Here is a 12,346-nt window from a genome sequence, read left to right on the forward strand (position 1 = left end):
TGGATATCACTGAAGTTCCTCGCCTTCTCCAGGATCCTGGCTTTGTCTCTGTAGTAGTGTAGTCGAGCCAGCACCTCGGGCCCCTGCCACCGCCGCCGGCTCAATGTACCCTATCGAATTTAATCTCGATGTAGGCCTTCTCCCACATGACGATTCTTAAGATGTCGTGGACCTTGCCCTCCAATGCCTGCGGGCTCTCCCCTTCGGATTCCACAAGGCCAAAAATGTGCAAGCTGTTCCTCCTCTCTCTCTTCTCCATGTTGTCCACCTTGTACCGTAGTTCATCCTCCCTACGGTGTACCTCCTGAAACCTAGACTGGTGAAGTTTAATGACTATATGATGAATAAAACATGTGTTGGGTTATCACTGGGAGGTCTGTAGAACTACTTGAGAGACTTGAAACGAAAAGCGCGGAAGCGGTAGTTGTGTTTAGAAGAGCTCCAGAGTGATGGAGCAGAAGCAGCTGCAGGCGCTATGTTATGTAATGGGGTTGGGCTCAGATCATCCATACACAAACCAATTGTGGAGCCATAAGGTTTTTTCCAGGTCATCTTTATTGTACATATTTACACTTGTACAGGAACCACTTTCTCTTTATATGTACAGCCGTCACAGTAGACATCACAGGATACAGAGACAAGTACGTATGTAGACAGAGAGACCAACTAGCCATCCTTACACATCCAGTTCAGGGCCCCAACTGCATACATGCCAACAAATCAACCCACCTGTGCAGGAGATTACGTCTGAAAAATCGGGAAACAAAGATTTTCCCATAGGAATGTATTGGGCAAACATTTATTTTAGGCGAGAGAACGTGAAAAACAAAATTATTTTTCACTAAAAAATCGGAAGTCTCGGGAGGGTTGGCATTTATGCAACTGACATTCTTGGAACACTCACTCAGAGACCTACTCAACATTCTCCTGAGCTGCTCATCATTCATGCATCAACATTCCAATGGCATGCACTCCTGGCCAGTGACAATACCATACTTGCCAACATTCAGATGCACCTGGGAGGGAGATTTCCACAGGGAAATCGGGAGACGTATATATTTCCCAATAGGAATGCATTGGGTTTACAGTTATTTTAGGCGGGAGACTGTGAAAAATAGCAATATTTTTCACCTCAAAATCGGGAGTCTCCCGCCTAAATCGGGAGGGTTGGCATGTATGCAATACAAGACTACATCATAACACTCCTTCTGCATCAGGAATTGGCTACCTACCCCAGCACTCAGAGACTGCTCAAAAAGCCCCAGAGACTTGTTCATCTAAGACAGTGAAGTAAACTGTCACTTGTAATTTAATGTATATATATATATGTTGCTAAGAGTTTGCATCATTAAAGTCAAGGTTACAACTCAGCACGAGGTTTATCATACAACACTAGCCTGGGTAGTTTTGCTAGATTAGTTAGCCTAGGATATTCTGTAACAGCGCCACAGTGCCACTGAGCGCTTTATAAATTGAAATAAAGAAAAAATAAATAGGTAGTTATGGTCCCGTCAGCTGTACAATCTTTTTGTCAAAGATTTTTTTAATAACGGAAATATTTACACTTCCAAAGCATGGAATGACTAACAAACTATTTAGAGACATGTAAAAACTCTCTATAAAAGTAAATCCGCCTGGTATAAATGTGATCCATGCAATATATTTTGAAAAGTATATATATTTTTTTTGTTTTCAAAAGTTTTATTGTCATTCAAACATGAAATATATTTGTCTTGCCAACTGCAACGGATGGATACTAATTCAAAGTTGACCGCCAGGAGTACATTAAGCAGCGTAGACAGCGCACTTTTACGGGTGACGCCCTGAAATACGTTTGGCCTGACAATGACATGGCTATGCCACGAAACTCACGACGTGAAGACTTGAACGAGGATTGTCAGTCGACAAGTTCCATGGTCACGTGTTACGACAGCAACGTATCAACCATGTCGAAGTCAGGCGAGAAATCACTTATCAACAATGTTTTCAGGAAGTAGGGAGCTTGCGCGGCTAACATTAATTTGACAAGAGCGCATGCGTCCTGCAATGAACTTCATGGTTCACTATTCGTTTTCACAGGCGCGTTGGTCTGAAGCCGGGATGACAGGTGACGCGTGCGCAGTTAGCTTCCATCGACCCGTGCCTCTCGCTTGCGCAGGCGCAAGTCGCTGTTTGTTTATTATTAGTGCGCGGTGGAAGATGGCGGCCTCCTCGTTGGAACAGAAACTCTCTAGACTGGAGGCCAAGCTGAAGCAAGAAAACCGAGAGGCTCGGCGAGGTCGAATAGAGCTGGAGATCAGCCCACAGCGAGCCAGACCCAGTAAGCAGATGGGAAGGGAGGGGCTTAAGGAATGAAAGGGGGCTGTTGGGGGAGGGGCATGAGGGAGGAGTTTGAGGGGAGGCAGGATCATAAGGAAGAACAATTTAGGAGCATGAGGGGGAAGCAGCGACCTGAAGGGGCTGTGAAGATGTAAAAAGTACACTTAGTGTATGACTTTTCGTGTATGGGCTTCAACTTGGGAGTGGGGACGTACAGGGGAAGTACTTGAGGGAGCAGTCGAGGCTGTTGGGATCTGGAAGTGATATTGGCAGTGACAAGAAAGGAGCTAATTAAATAAGATGGTGGTAGCGTGATTTATAAAGTATATGTGTGTTGCCTTTAAAAGACATCTTATCTTAGTGGTGTATTCAGGAACTACAAACCCGGACTTAAATAGGGTATTTAGAGAGGGAACAGATGTTTTTATCGGTTGTTAACTTCATATAATGGTTACTAAATCGGATAGCAACTGTCGGAGAATTTCCCAATGTAGCAGTCTGCACTGGCCCTTGTCACATACTTCATGACAATGAGCAAACCTAAGGAGACATTGTTGTGGCCCGATTTAATGATCACACATATGTAGGAGGTTGCCGTAATGTCTATTTAATCACTCTGCATACACAGCACTGGCTTCTCAACTTCAAGTGCATTCTCGTCATATATTAATTGTATAAAGTCACTGTTGGCTTCAGCTGTAATGCAGGGCACAGGATTAAGTCTATAGCAAGGAGTCTGTAGGAATGGAGCGTTGGGCTCCCTCCTTTCACCTGTTTGCTGGCCTATTAATGTCCTGAAGCGGGAAGCGCTGCTTCCCATCTCACGTTCTACTCTTGCGAGACCTTGCGTGGGACATGCGAGACCTTGCGTGGGACATCTGCTAAATCCTTTACTCTACATACCTCCTTGTGTTTGGCAAATTGCCTTACTCTATCACGTAGTCGTTTTACTTTCCTGGCCTCCTTCTTTCTCTCTGTGGTCGACTACTATGCATTTTCTTCTTTCGGTGTTGCACTTTTTTCACTGGGTCTCTCTTGTCTCACTGCACACCTCTTGGTACTGGCTTCCACTTGGCATGGTGTCCCTTCATCCTGCTCCTCTTCATTTTCAGGTTGTCCTATCTGTTTCTCCTTGACCACGCTCTCCCCTTAATTTCTCTGCTCTTGTGTTGCAGGTCTGGGTGCTTCTCCTGTCCCCCTTTCGTATAGTGTCACCCTCTCCAAGTTCCATTGCTTTCAGTCTTCGGTGCGTACATGGTTTATCCCTCGCTGCACTACCCTTAATGGTCTGCTAAAATTGGACCCAGTCAAGGGGTCTCAATGTAGCATTTCATTTTAATCTTTATCAAATCCCCTTCTTGGCCTGTGCTTTGTTGGGGCTTCCTTCTTTCGTCACTATATCGCTTCTTGTTTTCTTTGCTCTTCTTCACTTGCCACACCAATTCTACCATGTCTACTTTTTCATCCTCTTATATTTGACAACCTGGCTGGATGCTACCTGCGTCATCTGAGAAGATGGAACAGCAGTGTCTTGGTGACCCCATTGGGGGTAAGGCGTTGAGCAGGTACAGCTTCCTTGACTGTGCTGAGTAGAGTGAGACCCGCTGCAGTGGCTAACTGCAAGACTCCCTTTATGAACCTGTTGGTGCGTTCCATCAACCTATTTGCTTGTGAGTGATATAAGGCAACTTTGATTTGCTGGATATTGTTCTCCTTCATAAACGTTTCCATTTCTCTAGATACGAGATGAACTCTGTTGTCGGTGACCGGTTCTCTGGACAACTCTTCTCTTTGGAAAATGTTCTTGAGGAACTGAATCACGGTAGTTGTGGTTATGTTGGATACAAAGTCAACATCTACCTATTTGGACAAATAGTCCACTAACACTATGTTATACTTGTGTTCTTGTTCCATTAGCTCTAGCGGGCCTATGAGGTCCATGCCCACTTTTTGCCACACTCCTCCTGCCACGTCTGTGGAGTGTAGTGGCGCTTGTCCTACTTTATCGCTTGTCTCTATTCACGCATTCATGAAACCTCTCATTGTCCGTATTTCTAAGTTCATTCCTTGCCACCAATATGCTTTCCTCGCTCCTTTTTGTCATGTTCGTTCCACTCTTTCCTGACCCATTCTTTGATTTTTGTTGTTGTGGTGGTGGCATCCTTGGTTGCTTCTTCTCTCCAGTGGCCTTCGGTCATTTCGAGGAATTCCCTACCCCTCAAATCAGAAAGTGATGCAACCACACATTCATCTTGTAGAAACCTGATCTCTGTGCCTTTGCGCAGTGGCGGTCTGGCAGTCCCCTTGGGCATTTTTCCACCCTACAATGTGCTGTATTTCATACGTGTATTCTCGCAGCTTTGCTGCGATGCGAGCAATACTGGGTGTTGATGTCCAGATCGCTCCTGGGCTCAGTAGGTGCACTAGGGGCTTGTGGTTGTTAACCAGCAAAAATGTTGAACCCCAGACGTATGTGCGAAAGTAATGCACATGCCAACATCTCCTTTTCTATGGTGGAGTAATTATTTTCTGCTTGCGAGAGTGCTTTGGACACGAAAGCAGCTATGTGTTCATAGTCTTCGTTTGGGTGAGGGGTGCTCCTGTTCCATACGCACTGGCATCTGTAGTGATCATAGTTTTCCATTGAGGATTGAATGGCTGTTGACAGGGGCGCATGCATGATTCCCTCTTTGACTTCTTCAAGCGACTTTGCTTGCTCTGCCTTCCACTGGTATTCCGCACCTTTTTTGAGCAATTCTGTCATGGGAGCGGTAGTCTCCGAAAAATAGGCCCGAATTTTGCATAATATTCGGATAGTTCCAAGAAGGATCTTAACTCTTCTTTTGCTTTTTTTTGGGGAGGGGCCTTCACAATGGCTTGCAGTAGACCCTTCTTGGGCTTCCTTTGATATGGTGTACCACAGATACTATACTTCGTCTGCCTGCGGTACACACTTATTATAGCGTAGTCGCACTCCTGCTTCTTGTAATTTTGCTAACACTTTGCAGAGATCTGTATCATGTGTCTCCTTGTCCTGCGCGTACATTAATATGTCGTCTTGGAAGTATGAGGTATTTTCAATGTTTTTCAAAAGGGAGTCCCTCATGCGCTGAAACGCAGAGGCCGCTGATAACAACCCAGAAGGCATTTTGGTGAATTGATGGATTCCAAATGGGGTTATAAAAGCAGTGAGTGTTCTGGACTCCCGATGCAAGTTGATCTGATGGTAGGCACCTCTCATATCTAGTTTCAAAAAAACCTTTGCCTCCTTCATCCGTAAATTCAGCTAATTTATGCTTGGTAAGGGGTAACGGTCCGCCACCTCCAGGTTTAGACTGTGTAAGTCAATGCAGATGCGTAAGTCGCCAGTTTCTGTTTCTTTATGAGTACAATAGGGCTGAGCCATTCTGATGACTCTGTCTCTGTTTCCTTCTTCTAGCATATTGTTGAGATTTTCTTGTAGTGCGACTCGCCGTCACTGGTCTCTCCCTGTGCTTGACTGGTACTGCTCCTTATTTTAACTTTATCTTGTGAATGTATTTCTTAATACAGCCAGGCGTGTCTGAAAATAAGTCGGGGGAATTCTACTTTGGTGATCGACGTCCCACTTTTATTTATGGACAGCACCTGTCCCTCCATGCTGGGGTCCAGTCTAATTTGCAGTTTGGCCTGATCATCCCAGCCTAATACTGCTGGTCCTTTTTCGGCAAGGGACACTATAGTTTTGGTGACTCTTCCTTTTGAATTCCACTATCGCCCTGCTGTATCCTAGGAGATTCACACTGGCTCCTCCATAAACCGTGGGAATAATGTGTCTTGTATGCCTTTCTTTTCCCACCATGATTTTTTACACATTTTAATGGTAGTATGGTGAGGTCTGAGCCTGAGTCCGCCATTACTCTTGTTTCATGACCGTATACTTTAATGTTGCAATGGGGATTTTCCCTCCGGGTCCTGAAGCTGCTCACCATGAGAACTGTGGCACATGCTTCTTCATCCGAGTAGGCCTCATCTCTGCCTTCTTCACTCTGGAATGCCGCCACCACGGTCTCCTCCCCTTCCAGGGGCACACTGACGTAAAATGTACATGCCTTCTACATTTAGAACATTATTTATTCCTTGCTGGATGTTCTCTGCTGTTGGCTAGTACTGGTGCATCTGTGGTACTTCAATGGTTCACGTTTCCCTGCTGCGTCATCTCTGGCCTTGCGTTGCCCTCTATCTTTACTGCCTCTGGATTGTACCCACTGTTCTTCTGGTTATTGTGAGGTGAATCCACACTCCTTGCGCCTGCTGGATGACGCTTCCACCGCCCTCACAATTTTAATTGCTCTGTCTAACTAACAATATTTCCTTCTCCAGAATAAACTTTTCCTGTACCTTTCTGTTGTTTGGGTGCACTATGAGATGTCGCAGATTCTCTTTCGGCGTGGCTCCAAAAGCGCATAATTCCACCAACTCTCTTAACTTGAGCAAGGAATGTTCTGCAGGTTCTTGCTTTCTGCCATAGAATCTGATTTTGTGTAGTGTGACATTCTCTTTACATGAGAACCTCCTGGCTATTCTCTGCCTCTTGATCGGGTTTAGGCCGGCAAACGTTCTTTGTCCTTCCACGCCCAGCGCGTTCAGCAACATGGCCTTCTAACATGAATGACGCTGGATAGCCTGTTCTCAAACCCCCTCCCCCTCCTCTGTTGCTTCCAGGTACGTTTGAAACATAGGCTCCTATGGCTTGCAGGAACGGCAGAAGTGTCGTTACCCCTTGCATCGTGGGGTGGTGGTGCCACACTTTTCGCCAATTATGTTGTGGCCCGATTAATGATCACACGCAGGCAGGAGGTTGCAGTAATGCTTATTTAATCACTCTGCATACACAACACTGGCTTCTCGCCTTTAAGTGCACTCTCATCATATAATTATATTACCTATGTAAAAAGTCACTGCTTCAGCTGTAATGCAGAGCACAGGAGTAAGTCTATAGCAAGGAGTCTGCAGGAGGGAGCGTTGGGCTGTCTCCTTTCACTGGCTTGCCGCGTTCATAATATCCTGAATCGGATCTCATGTTCTGCTCTTGTGAGACCTCACGCCGGACTTCCGCTAAGTCCTTTAGTCTACAGACATCTCAATATTATATCTGGTTTGTATTGCCTACATCGACTTAAAGATACTTTTTTTTTTTTTTTAAGTTGGCGCCTGATTATAGGATTTCTCTGCGCAAGCTTCAGAGGGTTTTTACATGATGGATGTGACTATACAGTGCATATGAGATATGTTTAATGGGAGAAACGAAAAAGAGCCATCTGTGTTCCATGTCATCAACATATATCTCCCGACTTCCTTCCTGGGAGTGTTTTTTCTTGATTTGTCTGTGCCCCACAAGTAATTCGGAATGCTTAAATGGTGTCAAGTGAACCACGCTGCATCAAGGCTCCAATATGATCAAATCATTTTAGTGCAAGCTTTATTATTTTGATTTCTTTATTCCAGCTACATTTTGGCAAGATGCCATAAAAGCAAAACATCTTCTGCAAAGTGTAAAACAAAATTCCAATCGATTGCAATAATCCACTAATCTGTCACTCGACAAATAATACAGATATGTATGCCATAAAACATCATACTCCATGTTATAGCACAATTACCGATAGATGACCGTGTGATACAGGCTCACTATAATATACAGATTTTGAATTAATCGATACAATAAAACAAGACTAACTATTTACCATGGTATTTCCACTATGGTTAGTGACTCCCTCTCAATCTGCGAGAACATGCTTTAGCCAAATAAACCTAAACCGCGAGGCTAACATCCTGAGCCTCTGTTGATTTGCACAGACCCCAGGCGATTGAAGCTCGGTCATAGGGTGAATCTCTTGGTGACTTTGTACTGGGGGCCCAAAAGCAAGAATTATTGAAGTGTTTTAACACGACCAGCGCAAGAACGGCTGGTCGTGTTAAAACACTTTTGTAAAGATGACATTGTGAAATGCCCAGCTGTAATTTAGCATATAGTCCGTGCTCTTATGCCAATGGCAAGTTGCCCAGATATTTTCCAACGCCCACTTTTGATTCATGTAGTAAATAAGCCCAGCCCAATTGGCTGAAGCGGCATGAGTATAGTTTTGCGTTGTATGTGCACTGAGTGTGACTCTTTCATATTCTGTTGATTAGGCTTGCTCATTACCTCTTTACTTTACTGTATTTGTAATGCGCTTCCATAAACCCGTAGGCGTGAGGGCGCAGACAGGGCGAACAAAAACAGAGACACGATTAAGTGCAAAACTAAACAGGGCGTCAGTGTAACAGCAGAACGAGAGGGAGGAAGGCCATTTACCGGAACAAGAAGGTCTTGAGCTCTCTATTAAATAGAGGCAAGGATGAATGACCCCTCAATACTGAGGGAAGGGAGTTCCATATACGGGGGCAGTACTATAAAAGGCTATAAAAGGCTCCTAGCTGGACTTTCTTAGTTTTGCATTTCAGTAAAGAGGATATTTTGATTACTAGACCTCAGACTTCTGTGGTTAGGTTTTTCCCTAGTGTGATCTTGAAGGTAAGGTAACATAGTACCCAGTCTGCACTTCAATGTGATGAATAATAGCCTAAAGGTGATACGTGCTTCCACTGGGCGCCAATGTAATTAGCGTCTGGCATCAGTAACGTGGGCACGATAAGCCAGCCCCATAACAACTCTGCGCCATTCTGAGCCACTTGCAGCCTATTAATGTTAGTTTTACTGGCTCTTGCAAGAAGACTACAGCAGAAGTCTATTTTGGCCCCTATTATTGTACGCGCAATAGCTTCATCATTAGCTTGTGAGTTGTACGGTCTGAGGTGGGCTAGGAGTCTTATGTAGTAGATCACAATTGAAACCGTGCTCCTCGCATATGCTTTTGTATTCAGCGCCTGGCCAAGAATGACCCCAAGGATTTTGACCTTGGTTAGGGGAGAGAGACTCCCATCTCCGAGATGGAAAAGCTAATCGGCCGGATCCAGTTTAGCCAGTGTCAATGGAGAGCTTGCGATCATAAGCTCCATTTTTCCTCTATTAAGTGCCAAGTTATTATGCATCATCCAGATTTCAATGGTGGTGAATATTCTATTAAGTTTCATTTCATCTTGTGAGTGATATCCTATGAGCGGGATGACACACTGAGTGTCATCGGCATAGTTGGAAAATAGGACCCATTTCTGTTCAAGGTGTGAAAAGAAGGTAACCATAAAAATATTGTACAGTGTGATGTCAGGCTCCCTGCTGAACTCCATACAACACAGGGCCATAGCTTCATCTACACATACCCTGTTTACTCTGTTACTCTGTTTGAAAGAAATGAAAGCATCCACCGTACTGCAGCTTGTACTGCAGCTGGCGAGAAATTGGCCACTTCCTTCCTTCAGACGATTTGCCAGGATTCTATGGTCGACAAGGTCGAACGCGGCAGATTGATCTAAAGAAATTAGGAGGGACATAAGTCCCTTTAGTAGATTTTAAATTCCAATTTTATAAGCAGGGTGATCCATGACAATTTTAAGTCATTGGGTACCACACCGAATATAAGTGAAAGATTAATACATTTACATATCGCATCTACAAGAGTAGGTGGGCAAGTTTTAATAATAATGGAGGAGCAGGGGTAGCTCTTACATTTTGTGGCCTTGAGTTGTGAAATCACAATAGTGAGTTCCTCCATAGAGATGGGGGTAAAATTAAAAATATGAATAGTTGTGGTTGTTCACATATGTTCAAGCTCTGTATTCCTCCATACGTTTCTTACATGGAGTAGTCCCGGACAGTTCAAACCACCGTGATGTACTAAATCTCCTAAGAGGGAATTCTATACAATTCCAGGTTTGCATAAGACCAATAGCGTATCCAATAAAAACTTTTAGGGCAGCCAAGCGCTCTATATAAAGTATTTATCCATTAAGATTCCACCAATAACGGTGAGTTGACTACTTTTTGGCAAACTGAATATATTATTTCACAAACCGCTTTTTCTTTTTTTTTGTATTTTTTTTTCTTTTCCTCCAACCAAGTTAGAGCATTGACCTAATGATGTCCCAGATATGTGCCCTGTACAATGATATTATCTATTTTATTTGTATTGCGCTCATACACAAGTGTTTCAGAGCGTGACCAGGCAAAAGGGAGGGGAACAGGGGAGAACACAACAGCTATCTTACTAGGCCCAGTGACATTGAGAATGAGCATGTGCATGGGAAAGGGATGGGAACAAAGTGCATGGAAGGGGGAGAGTGGAGAGTGCGGACCAGAGGAGACACAGATAAATAACAATACATAAAAACAAATAGATAATAGAGGCAATAAACCGTGGTAGTGCAGCCAGCAAGTGGCAAGTGCTGCGTTTACGGCAGCAGACTGGGTAAGTCTGATAAGTGCAGAAAAAGAAAATGGGGGGGAGGGGGGACTGTATGGGTATAGATACAGTCCTCCGTGCAAAGGGTGGCCAGGAGGGTGGCAGGGTGAGCAGGTACCTGGGCTCAGGGGACAGAGGGTGGCCAGGTGCACAGTGCCAAGAGAGCAGATCAGCAGGGGAGAGGGGGAACAAAGGCAGAGGAAAAGAGGAAGGTCTTGTGGTGCTTCGGGAACCAGAGATGGTTCTCAAGTTTTAGAGTGGCAGGGAGGCTATTCCAGTGGGAGGCCCAAGCTTGTTTCTTTGAAAAACGACTGCCCATGAGGGAGTTGGAGGTAGAGGAGCGAAGAGCTCGGGAGGGGAGGTATTTGCAGAGGGATAGCTGAAGGTATTTAGGACCCAGGCCCCAGAAAGCCTTGTGGACAATGCAGAGGGTTTTGAATTTAATCCTTGCATCCACTGGGAGCCAATGGAGAGATTTCAGAGCTGGAGAGATACGATCCCAGGGCTTGAGGCCAAGGACAAGTCTTGCAGTCCTGTTCTGGACTAGTTGCAGAGGACGGAGAGTAGAGGCAGGTAGATTTAGAAAGAGGCTGTTAGAATAGTCCAACCTAGAGAGAACCAGGGCTTGGTAGACAGTTCCCTTCTGGGAGAAGGAGAGGAAAGGCAGAGTACCTTTGCGGAGGTGCAGTAGGACGTTTGACTTTTTAGAGACCTCAGAGATGTGGGAGGAGAAGGAAAGTGTGGAGTCAAAGATGACCAGAGGTTCTTAGCCTCGCAGGTGGGGGTAGGAGGAGGGCCAAGGGAGGCTGGCCAGAGAGTGAGGGGAAAGGATGGTCAAGGTTTGCCGATGAGGAGGATCTCTGTCTTGCTGGCGTTCAGACAAAGATCATTGGCGGCACACCAATCTTGAATGGCAGTTAGGCAATCAGAGATGGGAGGGAGAGGAGGTGGCAGAGGGAAGCCTGAAAATGAGTCGAGTGTCGTCAGCGTAGCACTGGAAATTTGAGCAGAAAATGGCAATGCAGTGGGTGAGAGTTGCCAAGTATTGCTTGAAAAGCCAAGGCGAGAGGTTAAACCCCTGGGGAACACCTAAAGTAGAGAGGAAGATAGATGATGGGAAGGACCAAAGTTGGACCTGGGAGGGTCGATCAGAGAGGAAAGTCAAGCCAGAGACTGATCAGCAATCCCCAGGTTGTCTCGGAGACGGTTGAGCAGGATGGTATGATTGACTGTGTCGAAGGCAGAAGAGAGATCAAGTAGGATGTGGACAGAGGGAATGTTGGAGAGCAGGTGTTTGCGCATGTTCAGGAGAGCAGTTTCCGTGCTTCTGGCAGCTCTGAAACCAGACCGATGGTCATGGAGACAGCCAATAGAATCGGAATGAAGGTTAAGCTGAGAGATGGCCAGCTTTTCCAGGAGTTTGCCCAGAAAGGGAGTAATGGAAATTGGGCGATAGTTAGCAGGACAGGAAGGATCAGCTGTGGGTTTCTTGAGAAGAGACAAAAAAAAATCAGCAAGGGCCGGAGTGAGGGTGTCAATGTGGTCCTTGATGGTTTTAGAGGAACAGGGATGAACTGTTTTGATGAGGCTTTCATAGATCGTACTTGTCTAGCGACCTCATCAGGGGAGAAAAGTGGAAAGGACGA

General features: G+C 45.2%; 1 protein-coding gene across 2 annotated transcripts in view; it reads left to right on the forward strand.

The window, feature by feature from the left end:
• Nucleotides 1-2,157: 2,157 nt before the first annotated feature.
• Nucleotides 2,158-12,346, forward strand: part of MAP2K7 (mitogen-activated protein kinase kinase 7) — an 849,076-nt gene continuing 838,887 nt past the window's right edge. For both annotated transcript variants that reach the window (XM_069603992.1, XM_069603993.1), the window contains exon 1: nt 2,158-2,320. In XM_069603992.1, coding sequence (XP_069460093.1) covers nt 2,200-2,320 — 121 coding nt within the window. In that variant the 5' untranslated portion in view covers nt 2,158-2,199. The remainder of the gene's footprint in view (nt 2,321-12,346) is intronic.

Source organism: Ambystoma mexicanum, chromosome 3q (genome assembly GCF_040938575.1).
Source record: "Ambystoma mexicanum isolate Mex_15411 chromosome 3q, UKY_AmexF1_1, whole genome shotgun sequence".
Classification (NCBI taxonomy): Eukaryota; Metazoa; Chordata; class Amphibia; order Caudata; family Ambystomatidae; genus Ambystoma; species Ambystoma mexicanum.